The sequence below is a fragment of the Puntigrus tetrazona genome, unplaced genomic scaffold (assembly GCF_018831695.1).
Source record: "Puntigrus tetrazona isolate hp1 unplaced genomic scaffold, ASM1883169v1 S000000846, whole genome shotgun sequence".
Classification (NCBI taxonomy): domain Eukaryota; kingdom Metazoa; phylum Chordata; class Actinopteri; order Cypriniformes; family Cyprinidae; genus Puntigrus; species Puntigrus tetrazona.
The window spans coordinates 583,127-602,500 of record NW_025048446.1 but is presented as its reverse complement, the minus strand read 5'-3'; the positions used below and the strand labels follow the sequence as shown (position 1 = coordinate 602,500).

The 19,374-nt window shown below is 34.9% G+C and overlaps 1 protein-coding gene across 3 annotated transcripts in view; it reads right to left on the bottom strand.

The window, feature by feature from the left end:
* The window catches only part of LOC122335697 (potassium/sodium hyperpolarization-activated cyclic nucleotide-gated channel 2-like), a 58,026-nt gene that overhangs the window by 9,609 nt on the left and 29,043 nt on the right, over window positions 1-19,374 (bottom strand). For 2 of the 3 annotated variants that reach the window (XM_043233546.1, XM_043233545.1), the window contains exons 5-7: window positions 18,150-18,368; window positions 1,650-1,796; window positions 219-459 (exon numbers count right to left, since the gene is read on the bottom strand). In XM_043233546.1, coding sequence (XP_043089481.1) covers window positions 219-459; window positions 1,650-1,796; window positions 18,150-18,368 — 607 coding nt within the window. The remainder of the gene's footprint in view (window positions 1-218; window positions 460-1,649; window positions 1,797-18,149; window positions 18,369-19,374) is intronic. The other variant, XM_043233547.1, reaches the window with a different exon arrangement.

Genomic DNA, 19,374 nt, shown 5'->3' with positions numbered 1-19,374 from the left:
GCTCGATGCAAACATAAATGCGCCTTTAAAGTTCAATTAATTATCTGTGGTTATAATTAAGATATACGTAGAGTACTAAAATAGAAGAGGTCGCACCATTTCTGGCTTAAACGATTTGAAATGTTACGGGGTACAATAAGGATTTGGCCGGTTTAATTAAGTAAAGCGAGGGTTTAATTCCCATGTAATTTACGAGGTTAATTTGAGTGGAATCGTACCTCCGAAGTAGGAGCCGTCGGAGAGTTTCATGCCGACCGTTCCTTTGGTGATCACGTTGACCACGCCGTGCTGGATGAAGTACATCTTCTTGCCGATGGTTCCCTCGCGGACGATGTAGTCGCCGGGCTGGAAGACCTCGAAACGGAGCTTCGTCAGCATGGCTGTCACAAAGTTGGGCTCGGCGTTGGCGAACAGGGGCATGGAGGCCACCAGCTTGCGGCAGTTGAAGTTCACGATTTCCTGACGCGGAGAAGACCGGAGGGGGAGAAGAATTGCATCTCACCGAAAAAGCGTATGTCAAGAAAACTGCGCATCTTTTACATCATAAGGGTGAATCACAAGAAACTGTCAAGACATGGATGAAGGGATAGATAGATAAATAAATAAACGTAATTAAAATAATTAACAAATATACAATTTTATTTAATATTATTTTAAATTATTTAATCATATTAAAAAAATGTCATTAAGTTTAAAATGTTATAATAATAAATAATAATAATTTGCTATTAGAATATTACTTCAAAATTTAATAATAATAACAATCATCATTATCATAATTTAAAAACACATATCTTTTTAATAATAATAATTGATATAATTATATCATTCATTTTATTATTGTATAATATAGCCTGGCATTTGTTGCACTGCATTAAATTTATGATTATAAAAACAATAACATTTAGCTGGAATGCAAAAATAATAATAATAATAACATAACACAAATAACGTCATAGTACACAGCATATAATATGATATTTTAACAAACATGTTTATTCTAGTACTTTAATTTCAATGTAATTCATGCTCATAAATTTTTTTTTTTTTAAATGTAATATGAATATATACATATCTATATATTTATATAGTATATAATAATTTGCATGGAATAAATTATATATATATATATATATATATATATATATATATATATATATATATATATATATATATATATATATCAAAATATATCATAATCATTAAAAAAACAACAACTATATAGTAATTATAGTATATTATAGCCTTATACGTGCTGCAATGCATATAGAATTGTTAATGTAACATAGAATTTGAACATGAGGTGAAATTTAACCGAGACGTTTCTTGGTGAAGTTCAGCTTTAACGGATAACATTAAAGCATGAACATCTACACTTAAGCACCTGAATGTTTGTTGTATGTTTGTCTGTGTTACATTTAATGCAAAGAAAGACTGAAGGGATTTATCTGTTTGCTGTGACACAAATGAGTTTGGAAGCCGTTCCCGCTCCAGCGTGCTTTCATTGTTTTGGAAAGCTTTGTGACAACTGCAGGGCCTTCTGGGAGATTTTTTCCACAGATGTTTACAGACATAGACAGACCTTTGCAAAACACGCAGATAACCAAACGCGCACACACACACACACACACACACACACACACACTCACCTCTCTAAGCGGCTCGTTCAGCTCCTCTAGGATGCTTTCTTCATCGAACATCTTGCCCTGGTAACGGTGCTCATAGTAATCGTGGATTTTCTGTCGGAAATCTGCTGGAAGTTTGTGGAAGGACATGTACTGCTCCACTTGCTTGTACTGCAGAGAGAAAAAGACAGAAACGTAAAAAACAACGAGGACAGCACTTTCAATAATGCACTAACGCATAGCATCACGTCGGTTATGACCATTAATTAAAACTATATTTTTGTGCAGTGAAATAAGGTTGAAATGAATTGAATTAATTTATTTCAATGTATTTATTGAGAAGGTAATCAAAATGAACTCAAACTTAAAACTCAAAATTAAAAAAAATCTGAAATGAACATAAATTAAATTATTTAATTAAATATTAAACTACATAAATTAAACTTAATATTTACATTAAATAATAATAATTCAAATTTAACAATAAAAATGACAAAAGTCGAAATAAAAAAATAATGACGATAATATATATAGTGATAATAAATTAATGGTCTACTTTAAACTTTAATGAAAACACAAGACCGGCAAAAAAAAAAAAAAAAAAAAAAAAAAAAAGGCGCAGGACTTCGACACAAACAAATCGACTGAACATCTAAAAAAAACGGGCATCCTCCAGAGTACAAAACATTTACAGACATGAGCCATGCCAAGGTTATTCAACACACTGTAACAGCTGGTGAATATCCAGGAAAAAATGAGGCCCGGGGAGAACAAAGACAAAGAAAATCACAGGACAACACTCTTGATGATTAACTTCTTCTTCTGTAGTTTGTACTCTACTGCATGCTTCGCCAAGTCCAGATCATTGTAGTCTAAAACGCCGATAAAGCATATATTATACAACAAACATAACAATATGCATGAAACAAAAAATATATAGAAACACAATTAATTTTAAAACGTACAATGATTCTAAATTATGTCACGAAAGAGCTCGGGATAAAAACATGTTAGATAAAACAGGTAGATATCAATCGGTCAAGCTGTAATTACATCCGAAAAGATACAAATATCATTCAACGGCATTCATTTATTCCTAAAATGCTATGAAATAGCAAAACAGACGGTGGGTTGTTCATAACATGTCATTTCCAGCACGTTTTAGATCGGAAATCTTTAATAAAGCGCGGGGAGGGGGGGCAATCTGAAAAATAAGTTTACTTTCTAAAAAAGGGGCAAAAACTTTGTGTTTTCTCTCATTGCTGTGATCCTGGTCCACGTTCTTCAAGCAACATACGACCCCCAAATCCCAGCCTCGGGTCATTAGTTAACACTAACGAGCCAAGCGTCCCTCAAACGGAGTTATTTGCGGAGACAGAAAGAGAACAGAAATGATGGAATGATTTGGAAAAAAACAAAGAAAGCAGGTCAGAGCGGAGGCATTAGCATTGCAGTCGTGTGTGTTCCTGTTGCACGGCAGCATCTGCTGACGCAGGCGTTCGTGGAGCACCTGTAAAGGTCCCTGAACCACTTGTGAGAATAATTGCCTGCGTGTTGAGCTTTAGAAAGGTCCCACTACTGCTCTCATTCCACAGCTTCATACAAACATGAAAGTGGGCTGCATCTGTCCGCGCCAGAGCCGGGTCAACAGCGTTCAAAGATTGCTTTTAAAAGGAGGTCACATGAAAAACATAACATTTTATTTGATCCTTTCAAATAACAAAGTTCAATAGAATAGATTTGAGATTTTTAGAACTTGCAGAGCTTCGAAACTAACTAACTAACAATGATCATTTTCTTTGTTAATTTGAAATAATAAATGGACAACTTTCAAACACTTTTTTTGAAAGATTTTTGAAAATATATCAAATCGATCAACAAATAAAAAAATAATAATGATTGATATTTTTAAATAATAGCGTTGAATGTACTTGACTGTAGAGTTTTTGGAAGCATTTTGTATTGTAGATACAAAAATATTTGTAAAAAAAAATAAATAAATAATATATATATATATATATATATATATATATATATATATATATATATATATATATATATATATATAAACTGAATTAAGTTTATTAGATTTTAGAATACTTTAGAACTGTCAGCGATCCAAAGACATTAAAAGAAAATAAACCACACACGCACAAATAAATGAATACATTTTTTTGATCTTTTGAAATGATACTATTCGATATTTAGAATTTTCTAAATTCCAGATATTTAAAACATGTCCTTGACATCTTTAAATAATCTAAATTTAATGCACTGGTTTTTTTTATAAGACCCAAATAATTCAAAAATATAAATATAAGAGTGTTCTGGAATCAACTAATATTCAAAAATATTAGTACAAAAAAATATTTACTTGGTCTTTTACTTGAAAATAATAGAATTACATGAAACTACTAGATGCAATTTCATCTGGAAATTCAAAATAAAATAAAGAGTTTCTTGATTATTGTAATAACAACTGTAGAACTTTATAGCTTATAAAAAAAGAAACTCAGAGATTCATAAATAAATATATACAATTTTCTTTGATATTTTGAAATAACATTGTTCAAAAATACAAAATTTCAGAATTTTAGAACTTCCAGAGTTCCAGAGAACTTCCAAAAAATATCCTTGATCTTTTGAAATAACAGCGTTCAGTGTACTAGATTTTAGATTTTTAGAACTTACAGATCAGATAGGTAAATAAAATGATCTCTAATGTTTTGAAATAACATTGTTTAATAATTTTCGCAGAACGAAGCCTCAATGACAACAGGGGCTACTAAAAAGACCTCAGAAAGGTGCAGCAGCAAAAACGAGCCCCGTATTCGTCGTCATCACAGGGACTGTTCGGCAGCGTGTCATATCCGTGTTGGAAAACATCCCCCGTGCATCAGCTGGATTATTCTGGACGGCCTGTAGTGGATCCATACCCTGAAACAGCTTCTCCCAGCGTTTCATTGATCCAGATGCTTGGCGCTGAAGATGTCGCTCACTTACTCAGATGAAGAAGCAGCAGTGTTGATCTAAGTGCTTCAGTGATGGAGCGATAAAGAAAATTGCGTTTAATGGGCAAGTCAGAAGAAAGCAATGTGATAGAGATGGACTGATAGACCTGCGTGACGTCAGGCTGCATGCTCTCTCGCCTCGTTTACAGACAAATTCAATGAAAACCGAAAGGTTACAGACAAGGACAGGTCAGGACAGCTTTAGCATGTCAGCGCTCATGATGCTAACATCACGGGAAAATTTGGAGAACCTTATAGTATTGCATACTGTATGACACTGGCTTAAACGCGAACAAACAAGAATTATGATCCAGCTCGATCGTGCAAAACGATGTTGTTGACGATTGCCAGAGCGTTTAAGATCCAAAACCTATACGCATTCTGGACCTTTTCCCGTTTTTAGGTCTCTTCTGAACGTCTTTCTGAAAAACCTTGCTGACTCCAAACGTTTGAACTGTACTGTGTGGGGACAAAGTTGATTCGGACAAAACCTCCATTTTTCAACACCTGCAAATGCCCTCCAAAGAACAAGAGATTCATAAACACTGTAAGCAATGGACAGAGCTTTCTTTTAGGGCTAGAGTTAGTTTTTGGTGTATAGAGAGTAGAGCATATAACACACACCACATCAACAGGCTTTGATTTCCAGGAAATGCATAAACTGATAAAAATGCTCATCTATATTGCAACTCACTTAAGATAAAAGCCTCTTTCAAATGCATGAATATAATATAAACGTAGTCACCTCATTAGCTGTTAATTTAAACGTAAAGCAATAAAAGTCTATGACACTGCCTCATTAGTGAAGTAAATGAATGTGTGTGTGTGTCTGTACTGACATTTGTGGTTTATGAGGACACAAGTGTGTATAATGACATATGTACTACAACGTAAACATGGTTTGTGAGGACTCTTCCTATGTTCCTGTACAACAAAAGGCTTAGAAAACATAATAAACTATTTGTTTCTTTTTAAGGGGTTTAGGTGTAAGGCGACAGAAAATATAGTTTATACAGTATAAAAACCATTATGCCTATGGAGAGTCCCAGTAAACCACAAATGCAAGTACGTGTGTGTGTGTGTGTGTGTGTGTGTGTGTGTGTGTGTGTGCGTGCGTGTGTGTGTGTGTAACCAGCAGAGAAAAATACCTAGAAAATACGAATATGGCTAGTCTGAAATCTCAGAGCAGGAATCCATATTCCATTAGTTCCATATAACATCATTCTTGAGAAATGCGAATATCATATTTTTCATGACTTCGAATGTTGTTATGATTCTAATAACGAGCGCTCTCACTTTAATCATCCATCTATCCGTCTCTCTTAGTAACACGCAGTAAAAAATACATTTTCAAAGTTGTAAGTAATCAAACAAAGGCTACACAAAAAAAAAAAAAATCTACTGATTTGCAAAATATGACCTAATTTAATGAGGTTGCATTCAGTGTTTTGTATTATTATATTAAATACGGCAATTAAATTAATGTTACACTCTTAAAAGTAAATGTGCTTCACTTTTTTGTTTAAATGGTTCCATAAAGAACTTTTAAAATCCGTAGAACCGCTCTGTTTCACAAAAGTTTCTTTGTGGCAAAAGAAGGTTCTTCAGATAATAAAAAGGTAAGAAAGAGATGGTTCTTTAAAGAACTATGACTAAATTGTTCTTTGTGGAACCCGAAACGGTTCTTTTATACCAACGCTGTGAACCCTTTTGAAGCACCTTTATTTTATTTATAGAGTGAATCTATTTCTTTGCAATTCTTTAAAACAATTTCTGACTGAAAATAGTTTCAAAGTAAATCCTTCAGCACTTTTTTCGGTTGTAGTTAAACACACACACACACACATTGTGATAAAGCATCAATGGGCCATTAACGCGTGTCCTAGTTTAAACGGTTAGTTGTCTATCGACGTTCCACGCTGACCAGGAATCACCCGAATCATGCCCCTGAGTTAATCACAATTATTCTCATCTCTTCCCTGTCTGTGGCCTGAAATGCATCTCACCTCTAAATGCAAAACCTCAAAGCATCAAAAGTCTCCCCGTCCTAAGAGGCGGCTATGTGAGTGTCTGTTCGGTGTGTGTGTGTGTGTGTGTATTTATAAACAGGCTTTCTGTTAGACATGCTCTAAATCTGCAGCATTGCACTGAGTGTTTCTGACTGCTGCTGTTCCTCTGCACATCTCTGCTGTTCGCTCCAGTGACAGGACGGGGACCATCCTCTCACCGCCAGAAATAGCACACAGATCACACACACCGCTCAGGTTACTCAAGAGAACAAGGGAAGCATCTAGAAAACCAGAAGCTCCGGTCTGTTACAAAAAAGACTATAGGATTACCATAAAAAGCCATTGTATATAACGTCACATTTTTGGACAACAGTGTAATACTGTGGTATACTTGTCACGTCTTCTCAAATACCGTGGTATAGGTAATCAAAAGCGTTGTTTAGGTTAATAGCGGTGTTTGCTATCACTGTTGCTATTACTCAAACTCAAGGTCATTGCTCACTAAATCTGCAATTTCTTTTCAGTTTTTTCATATTCATCATCCTTTACTATCATGCTTGTCATGAATGCAAAAATGCAATAACTGACGGCTGAAGGTTTTGGAGGCAGCATGTAAACGTGATTGACACAACATGAGGTCGTATTCACGTTTTTTAAAAAGGTCGTGCTGGAGTGTTACAAGCATAGATAAGATCTCTAAAGTTGCTAGGAACCAAAGGTCTCAAACCCAAAGAGATATTCTTTATAAAATTTATGACTTGTCCAGGCTCGTTTAAACACGCCCCTGCTTCTCTACATCACAGAGTGGGCTTATTTTCATAACACAGCCCAAATGTTTACTCAAAGAAAGAAGACGGAGCTATTAATCTGTCTGTAGTGTTGCTGAGGGCGCCATGTTCTGGAGACGCAGTGAAAAGCGAAACTACTTGGTTTGTGCTTCCAAAAAAGGACATAATTAGAAATCGGTGGTTAGGTTGTATTCACAACACTGTTCCAGAACAGTTCAACATGATATTAGAGTGCGTTCAGCGCATTCACGGAGGACTGATACCTGACAGAGCGGTTTATGCTGGCTGAGCAGAGAGACTATAAAGTAAGGAAATAATAACCCTGCAAGAACAGTCTGGAGCTTCTGACTCACAACCTTTAAGTTACGTTTTCTTATTAAAAGAACCTGCTGCTTACTATTTTAGAGTTTTGAGCAGTGAAGGGTAGTGCTTGTTGGTTGTCGTAATGCAGAAGACATTTTACAACATATTTAAATAGTAAACTTTTTTATTTATTTATTTATTGTAGCAACATTTCTGTGTTTGCTGCATTTTTTAACACACATATTTAACGAATTCTTCCAAAAAAATGTAGTGTTTACCTTCACCCACATACTCACATTCTCTCAGTGTTTTAGAACAGACCAAATTGACTAAATGACAGTATTATAATCCCAGGGCACCATATTGATTCCTGCCTAAAGATTTTCCAGGCTAGGTAAAAGCAAACAAAACCTCGGATCCTCATTACCTGCATCTCCAATAAATGGAAACCAGAGAACCGAGCCGTGTGTGTGTGTGTGTGTGTGTGTTGTGAAGTCCTGAAGTCCTCCTGCCGAAAATAAAGATGAAGAAGTCTAATTTCAGGTTGGAATCAGAGATGTATTATTCACCGCACTGATTCTAGAACGAATCGCCTCATTACACTACTAAGACCATTTCTACCTGCAGGTAGAGTGAGCCGAGCCAAAGCGAACCTGCCCTCGAGTGCCTCAACAGAGTCTCAGCTCACCCGGAAAAAGGCTGTGTCACTGCTATTCAGCAAAACAAGAGTTGTTACGTTTTAAGTAGCTTTTGGAGAACTTGTGTTGAATTTTGGTCGCATGTGACGCAGTCGTAATTCGTCAGAATGAGTCACATTGAGCAAATTTCCCAAAACAAGTCATTTATATTTTTACATTCTCTATAAAAAGACCTTCACAATGACTGAGCTACAACTGTTCGAAAATCGACGGAGTCGGCTACGTACTTTTTGAGGAAATACTGATTTAAAGTTAAACGTTTAGTAAAAATAGTAAAAGTGTCCATTGCAAATAAATTCAAGCAGTTCAATGGAGATCAGTGAGGGATTCCCTCTTTTATTGCATTGAGACGGAGCTGGCCTATATTAAGATACAGTGTAATACTCGCATCTAATATAATGTTACACATCTAATGTTTTCCCTCATCAGTTCCTCAAACGTCCACTGAAGATGTAACAGATTATGTTTGCCTGAATACGCAAATATACTTCGGTGTATCGGTGTATCCAAAATGCATTTTTCCCAGTACGGTGACCCATAACGTCAAATAAATGTCAATTATAAATGCCAATTTAAAAGCAAAACTGATCTGCTAGTCATACTCGCCGTAGTCTGTAGTCTATTATCTTGTGTGTATTGCATGTTGCATGTATAATTAGTGTTTTAAAGCGCTAACTATCCTACAGCCATAAAAGAAGCCCTTACTAAATTATTCATTTAGGTCACACTTTATTTTAAGGACCGGTCACTATTAGCTATTAATAGTTTATAAGGTAGTTGTTAAGTTTAGGTATTGGGTTGGATTAAGGATGCTGTCATGCATTATTTGTGCTGTATAATTACTAATAAAGAGCTAATGCATGCTAATAAGCAACTATCTGTGTCAATCGGTTCCTATAGTGTTATCTCATTTAATACTATTATATATTATTTCATATATTTCATATGTCATCGTTATTTTATTATCATTGAGATCATTTTTAATTTGTTTACAATCAAAATATATATTATTTATATTTCTTTTTTTTTTTTTTTTTTTTTTTTAATTTTTTTGTTATTTTACTCTGCAAAAAATCTTACTTAGTATTTTTGTTCCGTTTCTAGTTTTGCTTAAAACAAGTAAAATTATCAGTTTTTTTCTGCAACCAAGGCTACATATCTAAGCAATTTTGCTCATGTAGTAAAAGTATCTTGGTTGAAGCATCTTTATATATTTTGACTAGAAACAAGACAAAAATGCTAAAAAATATGACACTTTTTTGCAGTGTAGTAGCATTTATTAAACATGTCTACAGAGTTTTAATTTATGAATTTTTTTATACTTGCAGTTAAAGAAGTTTTTATTTCAAGCTAAAAAAAATTTTTTTTCGTAGTTTAATATCCCCATTCTTCTCTAGCTTGTTTACTCACTTGTTTTCGTTTGTCAAATCAATCACGTAAAACAGAGCTGATGAATTACTGCATTAATTTAACAGTCTCTGTGTTTACCCACCCATATGGGCAGAGACAGACGGAAACTCTAGCGTATTTTGAGATGGCTAACGGATAAAGTGCAAAAATCACAGGTGTTTACGGATATTAGACTGTACCGCGCCGAGAAGACAAATGATTCCAGAAGGTTAGAGCAACAAAGAGAGCAAGAACGAGAGAGAAGATCTAGGGATGTTTGTCATGGTTGTTTCCTCAGGCTGTTCTGAGCAGCAGCGGGCGGTAAGGAAAGCTCAGTGAAACCCGAGAGATACGGTTTGGTGTCAGTCTGCGGCAGTGCAGAAGAGACAGAGACAGAGAGACAGAGAGAGAGAGAGAGTTTCAGCTCGACGCCCAATCAAAGAACACAATGCATGACAATAGCATTAGGGCTAATTGAAATTCTTCTCTTGTTATTTCCTGAAAAATATTTCAGACCCCCTGTGAGCGCTGGAGCAGCGGGGATCCGTGACTTCCAGTCACACAACCAGACTCTTAATTATCGCCAAGATATCTAACGCACACTACAGCTTCTTCGAGCTAAGAACCATTCGTTTGGAGAGGAACAAACCTTCTGACTGACGCGCAGTTTGTTTCATTTTCACCTGCCGCTTAGGGGTTTAACTGAGATTTGAGCTTACTCTTCAAAAACAGACCTGCAGACGACACGGACTAAAAGCACGGGGAAATAAGACTTGAAATCACGCTTTGACTGTCTGAAAGTCTCACCAAAATACAGTGAAATACTTCAATATAGCAGTTTTTTTATTTATTCCCGTGATCAGGACATCATTACTCCAGTCTTCAGTGTCACAATCCTTCAGAAATCATTCTAATACGCTCAAGAACCATTTCTGATTATTCTCAGTGTTGACAACAGCGGCGTTGCTTCGTATTTTCGTGAAAACCCTGATACATTTTATTTTAAGGGTTTTTTGATGAATGGAAAATTCAAAACAATAGCATTTATTTGATTGAATAGAAGCATTATAAATGTCTTTACTGTGACTTTTAATTAATTGAATGCACCCGCGCTGAATAACAGAATGAATTCCTTTAAGAAACGGTAGTTTAAATCGCGCATTTGCTAATGAAGTAAATGTCTCTGAAGGCATAATAGAGAAAAACAAAGAAATCTGTTGCATGTGGCAATTAAAATGCCCGTTCGCCTAATGCTTTATCAAACTTCTGTGGAACAGGTGCATTTTAATATTGTTTTCCAGATGCAGCAATAAATCCCGCTCAAACCGCTAAACAAGAATTATTCGGCAAAACAGAAATCTGGAAATAACGCTATGAGCAAAGCGCCAAACATAAATTATGCACGTGAAATATCTTTCCAACCAATGAGGCAACAGCTGGCTCACGCGTGATTACATTTCGAATGAGATCCAAGGAGAAAGTGCAACATTGAAACGCGTTAGTCACAGATTTAGAGCAAATGCACCGTGATTTATATTTAGAGTGAAAGTTCTACAGGCAAATTCTAAAATGTGTGTATGCAGAAAAATCTTGTACTCATTATCATCGATTCAACTCAATTCAAATGAACTCGATTCGATTCGATTCAATTCAATGTGAATTATTAGCTTGACAACTGGTACAATGTATTGCCAAACTATAGTTTTTACATTGAATCTGAAACACATATGTATTTAAAATAGTAATAATAATAATAATTAGTGCTGTCAAATGATTAATTGCATACAAAATGAAGTTTTTTGTTTACAAAATATATGTACGTGTATTGGGCTTATTTTTTACATATATATATATATATATATATATATATATATATATATATATATATATATATATATATATATATATATATATATATATATATATATATATATATATATATATATATATATATATATATATATATATATATATATATATATATATATATATATATATATATATATGTATATATATATATATATATATATATATATATATATATATATATATATATATATATATACATATATATATATATATATATATATATATATATATATATATATATATATATATATATATATATATACATATGAATACATTTCAGAAAAATGTATTATGTTTATATATTAAATATAAAAATAATATAAATAATATAAATTAGTATGAATATAAATATAGACATGAACACACACATACTACACAAAGAAAAACATTTCTGTATGCGATTAATCACGATTAATAGTTTGATGGCACCAAAAATAATCATAAATTAATAATAAATTAATAAATAACTCACTTCAACAGCTCTCTAATTAGAAAACATATCATAACGAATCAAGAGAGATAATGCAAATAAAAGACGTGCATTAACTAAGCATTCTGTGAAATAATAATTAGAATAGCGTATAAGAAATTTACTGTCAAGTTTTGGGTTGTTTTGCCCACATGTCTGAATACAGACACCCTCGGTGTCAAAACAACTTGTATTTCCTGGGATGTGCACATCTTAAAAGCACCGCAACAGCGTTGAAATCCAGCCTATCACACTGAAGTATCTTATTTTAAGAAAGCTATTGCTATGTTTGTGTGTCTCCATCGCATCGGGACGGCGGAGCAGCATCTTTCTTCTACCTGCTCTAATCTGTCCGGCTCTGTCAATCTCTTTTAGTATCCAGACCGCTTCCCAGCCTTCCAGATTTAGTACTCTGTCAACACACTTTTATAGAGGAGATAAAAATAAGCAATGCTCGCGCACGCACGCACACGCATGCACGCAGACGCTGAGCAGAAACCGCAGTCGAGCCGAATGTGAGGGAGCTCACAGCTATGACGCAAATCAAACGCCATCGTTCAATATAAAATATGTGGAGGGACACATAATCATATAAATGCATGTGTCATCCTTCCTTTTCTGGTGCTGTAAGAAACACAACACACCTGGGGCAAAGACAGACAGAAAGATCCACGAAACCAGATGCTCTTTCATCAACCGCTGATCAATTCTCATAAGACGCCGGAGCCTGAGCTCTGGGTGTCCTGAGAGAAGACAAGTCTTTCATACGCTTCATACAACAGCAGCAGTTTGCGTACTTTTTTTCTACTTGAAAGCGCGAGTGTGATGAGTCACGTCGTCTGCGATCGTATCTTTGTGCTTCATAAGCGATTCGGGTCAGGTACGGGTTTCAGGTGCGGAGCGGCACAGACAGTCTCGGCATAATGAACGATCCCCTTAAAGATACAGATCACCTTAAAAATTAAATCCTGCCATTTTCATTACCTGTTCACACTTGGAACACAAAAGGACTTAGTGACGTTTTGCTTTGTTTGATGAACTTTGCACTACTATGGAACTAAACCGAATCAACGTTAAACTAAATTGAGCTGAATAATGGCGCCACTGTATAGGCTACATATATAAAATCAAACTATGAATTAATTGCTTATTAGCACATGTTAGCTGTTTATTACATTTTATGCATGACCATATTCTATATTCCCAATCCTAGTCGATACCAAATATGGCCTTTAAATAATGGTTTATTCCTTACTTGTAATAAAGTGCACCATTGACTTCCATAGTACTTTTTTCCTACTATGGAAGCCAATGGTGACCCAAAGCAGCCTGGTTACAAATTTAAATAAAAAAAATCGTCCTTTGTGTTCGGCAGAACAAAGAAATTCATGCAAGCGTGGAATTACTTGAAAGTCAACTATTCCTTTCGTGTGTTTTTGCCCTTTTTTTGCTAAACAACCACTTTAGAGAGAAAGTCATAAATGCTTTCAGCAGCTTAACGGAGAGCAGATAATTACAGAATATGCATTGAAACAGTAATACAGTTCTATTTTGAATCAAACAAATGCAGTGAGGAGAAGAGACTCATTGGTGAGACGAGACATAAAATAAAAAAAGTACATCAAAAATCTTGTCTTCCACTACGAATGTCTAAAAAATCTTATATGAAGATGTATTTGCTTAAAAAAAATAAATAACTTGGGATATTAAGCCTTGCTTCCTAAAAAATGATTCAAATTAAGTTTATGCTTAAAAAACACACCTGTTAGCGGGAATATGAATGTAATTAAAATGGAAACAATGAATTTTCTTACCCCATATTTTTATTACTTCAAGCATAAACGTCAATGCGTATTGATTTAACAACTCGTCCTGGAAAACGTGACAAAAATACTAAGCAAGGACATCATTTCTGTAGCGTGTGCTGTCACTTTAAAACTGAAAAAAAGAGAATTTTCCTAACGGAGAGCGGAGAAGCAGGTCACTCGTCCCTGACCCCTACAGGTCTATTCCCAGCCCCCCTGTTTCTCTCTGTTTGTCTTTCTTTCCATTTCCCTCCCTCCCTCATTACGCCACTTTCAAGGACAGAATCACAGTACACCACACACACACACACACCTACGTCAAATTCACGAGGACACTGGCAGGACACTAATCTGCTGCCTCATCAATTTTAGCCCGTCCCGAGAGACGCCGTAATATTGCGCGCGCAATCGTATACGCAACTCGTGCCCGTCCTCCACTTGATGATATACGCTCGCTTCAAATTACTGGCTAAAAAAGGCGGGAGGCGATCCCTCTCTTTCGAAGCGACCAATCGGAGCGCTCCGCTGCCTCCGCCGGCCTTTCTGCACGGTAACAGAGCTGCAGAACGATTGGCCCGAGCGGGAACGCTGAAGCCACGCCAAGTCTAATCTACTGTTACAAACACGCCGCGCAGAAATATGACAGCCACAACCAAGTCAGCAGTGCGGTAGGTAGTACATTAGCCGAGGCTGTAGCTGCGGTCTCATCGGCTAATAGAGCCCGCGGTGAAAACAAACACACAGGCAGAAAAGCAAACGCGTATCTGTCGCATTAGCAGTCATTATCCAATCAACGCGAAGGCATCTGAAGAGCTGCTGAGTCAACGCTACAGAGACAAACAAAGCGGAACAGCTGCACAAACATTAGCCGCGCGGGGAGACGGAACAATTGCGACTTTAATGAGTTTTAATGGATGGAGGAGTGGCATCATGAGGTGAAGCAATGGGTTCCTCGATAATGAGAGTTTCAAGACTAAGTGCGAGACTAATAAACTCCAAGGAACTAAATGTACTGCACTGGAAAGTGTCGGACGGTGTCGCTATTGTGAACCAAAACGGTTACAAATCATTTATAATTGATAAAAATATTTTAGCGTAATTGAGATATAGTTTTACTAATATTTATTGTTTTTTTATTTATTATTTTTAAATGATTTTTTATATTTTCATTTTAGTTAAAATTAGTTTTAGTTTAGTATTTATTTTTAGTAAATTAAGCTAGATGCACTTATTTTTAGTAAATTCATTTATAATGACTAACTAAAATATATATTTTTCGGTTAAAGGAATAGAAAATTAAGCCATATTTTACTCACCCCGAAACCATCCTAGGTGTATATGACTTTTTATATGAGTTTTTTTAAAAAGGATCCTGGCTCTTCCAAGCTTGGTAATGTTGGTGGATAGTGGCCATGATTCTGAAGCTTCGTTAATCAGATATATCCATAATTACTGCGTTAGAAATCTAAACTAAACGCCTCGGGGGCTTTTTACATGTTGTCTGAAGCAGATCGATTGGTTTTTGTAACCTTTGTAAAGTTATAATTTTAAAGCATGTGATAGGTTCATTTTATGATGGATATATGGCATTTTATGGAGCTTCAAAATAATGGCCGCTATCCGCCAGCATTACCAAGCTTTGAAGAGCCATGACACATTTTTTTTTAAAACTCAGACTGCATTCATGTGAAAAATGAAAGTCATATACACCTAGGATGGCTTTGGGGTGAGTAAAATATGGCGAATTTTTTTTTTTTGGGTGAACTATTCCTTTAATTTTTTTTTTATTTCAAGGTTTTCATTTTAGTTTCCGTTACAGATAACCCTGATTACAAATATTAGATAACACAAAATATGACAAAATGAAACAAATATAAGATTTGTTTTCCTGGAAACTAAATTAAATTTAAAAAAAAACCTATGCTTACTAAAATTACTAAAACTGAAATAAGTAAATTAAAGCTAAATTGAAAATGAATAAAAACGACAAAAGTACAATTGAACACAATACCAATATCAGTGTTATTTTAGCATGAGAGAGATTCTATTACAGTTTTTCTTAATATTTCAAATCAGTTTTTATTTTTATTTTAGCTCAAACAAACACTAACAATACACAAAAAAAAAAAAAAAAAAAAAAAAAAAAAAAATATATATATATATATATATATATATATATATATATATATATACACACACATTTTTTAATGGTTTTATTTTCAATTTTAGTTAACTATAATAAGCCCGAAAATAAGTAAAAATATGTTGTTTTGTTTTTATATAAAGATTTATTATTCTACATATAGTTAGTAACTATAGATTGAGTATCCCTGGCAGAAAGTAATTCACACAGTACGTAGAATTAGTGTAACTGTCAAAGGTGACTAGATAGAAGTGCACTATTTATGGTGCATTTGAGGTGTGCATTCATGCAAACTTTAGTTTGTGATACAGAAGCAAATGCATTTTTGATAGTTTTCTGATGACTTTGGAAAAAGCAAGGATCATAAGGCCAAAGCTAACACAGCATTTTTTCGACTGTATGAATCTAGAAATTTAATAATAATGAACGTAGACAGAGGCTGGCACTTTTATGCAAACGCAAACAGCATGTGACGAAGAAGTCTGTGGCATCAACATGCAATTTTATGACACTAGTGTCCCAATTCTGCCACACTGTCTTACTCAAAAGCACGCAGATCGCCATTAAAAGCAAAGTACACAAAATACAAAGCAGAAGTATGCTAATTACAATGCTGTCTACATTAGGATGATCTAAAGATGCAAAATTCTGTTGATGTCATTCTGACAAACACTTTTGGAGATTTTTGCTGTACTTGTACAGCTGCTACCTATAGAAGCTTCCACGACAGAAGAAAAAAAAAAGATTGCAAGTTTGATCTCACAATTGTGACAACATCACACAATACTTTCTCTGAAATGAGAATTTATAGCTCTTAACTGATTATAATTTCATACCTGAAAGTGCATGTCTTGCAATTCAGACTTTTTGCTTTTAACTGTCAATTGTGAGCTATGAAGTTACAATCATAAAAATTAAAATTATAAAAATTATAAAGTCATAGATATTGACAGAATTGCATAAAAAAAAATTAACATTGTCGGAAATATCTCAAATTTTCTAATTTTTTCCCCTCAAAATTGCAGGTTTATGTTTTACAATTCACAATTGCAAAAAAAATTCAGATGCAAAAGTACCGTCAAATTTTTACTTTGAAAATTTTTGCATTTTTATCAGACTCTTATATTAATGTTTAGTTGTTTTGTTTTGATTAGTTTTTTATTATTATTATTTTAATTGCGTAAAAAAATGTACTTTACAATTATAGTAAAATTACTGAACCTAGACATACGAACTCATTTTAGACGGATCTTCAATTAACCAATAAAACCTACAACCCATTACCTTTTTTTTTGTTTGTTTTATCCTGTGGCAGGAAGAAGCTTCCACAGTTAACCTACATCGAAAAATAACTGCTCATAGATGCCACCAAATAAAAAAGGATAAAACCCATCGATTCACAGAGTGAGTGAATTATCCGACCTAACTTTTGCAACCTGGTCTCATAAAAATATATACCTTGTTGTACAACACTGTTTTTACGTATCTTTACCGCACGTTTCGGCACAGTTTCGAAGAGAAATGTCCACTGAGTGGTGCAAAAAACGCATGTTTTAATATGTGAACCCTGGCACATTTTTTAATACGTTAATGTGGATATACATCGCGGCGGCTCAGAATTGAAAGGTTAATGCTATTCATTATGCACAACACCAAATCCAACCCTAAAACTTCCCGATAGTGTTAACAAATGCGTAACTGATATAAAAACTACTTTGTTGATGCAACCGTGCCATTTCAACTTTGAACTGAAACCTAGTCTATTAAAACTCGTATGTGTGACGCTAACGTTCGAAAGCATCTGTTTTCCAATCTCCCAGCGTATTAATATTCTTTTGAAATCGTAACATGATATTCGTTTAGTAATTGTAGGAAAATGAAGCTTTTACTGCCTCTAGTGTTCATCATATTCATGCAGCGATATGTACCTCTTGGTACATATTTTGTGTCTCGCAAAAAAGTGCAGCAAGGTACGTTTATCCCATGAGACCAGGTAGGCTTTCTTGATCGATTGATTGCACACGCATACAGTTGCCTTACCTTCTCCTGGTACTGGCGTCGTGAGGAGTCCAGGGACTGGATGAGGGCCGTGGCGTGTCCAATGAAGACGGCGTAGCAGGTGGCACCCACGATCATGCTGAGCATCGTCAGCCAGATATCAGAGAGACTCTCCGGCGCTTGACGACCGTAACCTATGCACAACATGTGACTCATGGCTTTAAAGACGGCAAACGAGTACAGCTCACTCCACGTGTCGTTCTGCGGAGACAGGACATAAACAGCATGTAATTGCCGTTGACAACACCTACTGCGAATCTAAAAGCAGCACGCCAGTACCAAAGCAGAGGTCTATGACTTTTGCACTATAATCTTCCATACACTTTCATTTTACGAAAAAAGCATCAGGAATTTGCACATTTGTAACGACATGGTGACAGAAATGTCACGCGCGGCTTCAAACGATATCATTTACAACGCTTTTTTTGTTTTTCATTTGATGGATGCTGACCAACTGATAAGATTTCAGTAAAAACTACAAAAAGAATCAGTGCAAAAATGGCTTTACATTTAAACCTGGCAGGGGAGGAACGAACAGGGAAGCACCGAAGGTGTGTAATAAATCTTAACTGGAATGCTACAGTGTTGTCACACGACTGAACTATGTTGCACGTTTAATTAAGTGAGCGGCATCCATTATTCATCTAGATAATCAATTTAGTCACTTAACATTTTAAATACGGTTTTGTATGCAAATGTTGTAAAAGAGAGCCTAGTCACGTCACATAAGTCAAGAAAGATAGCACATTATTAAGTGTATTATTTGGCTTATCAAAAAAACAAATCACGGTTATGTAATGTATACTGGTGAAGTATATATAAACAATTTTCACTCAAAAGTTGCTAGGAAATTTAAAAATACAAAGAAATAACCTAAACTTAAATAGCATTCGCTTTTAAAACTTAAAAAAAAACATTTTACAGTGTATTTTATAGTGAAACTACTACATTTTGATATCTAATGTTATTAGATTTGGCAGTCTCGTTACATAATGAGCATAGAAATATGCCACTTAAATGTTATTTATTACTGCCGGGTTAAAATACGAGTGATGTGATATTTTTTGTTACCACAGCATAAAATTAGCTCTACTATGATTAGTACTATGATATCAAGATCATGGTGTCGCTGTAAAGCTCCCTTTATTTTTCAAAATACACTGTGTATGAAACATGTGTATGATTTATTTAAGCAACTTTTAACAAA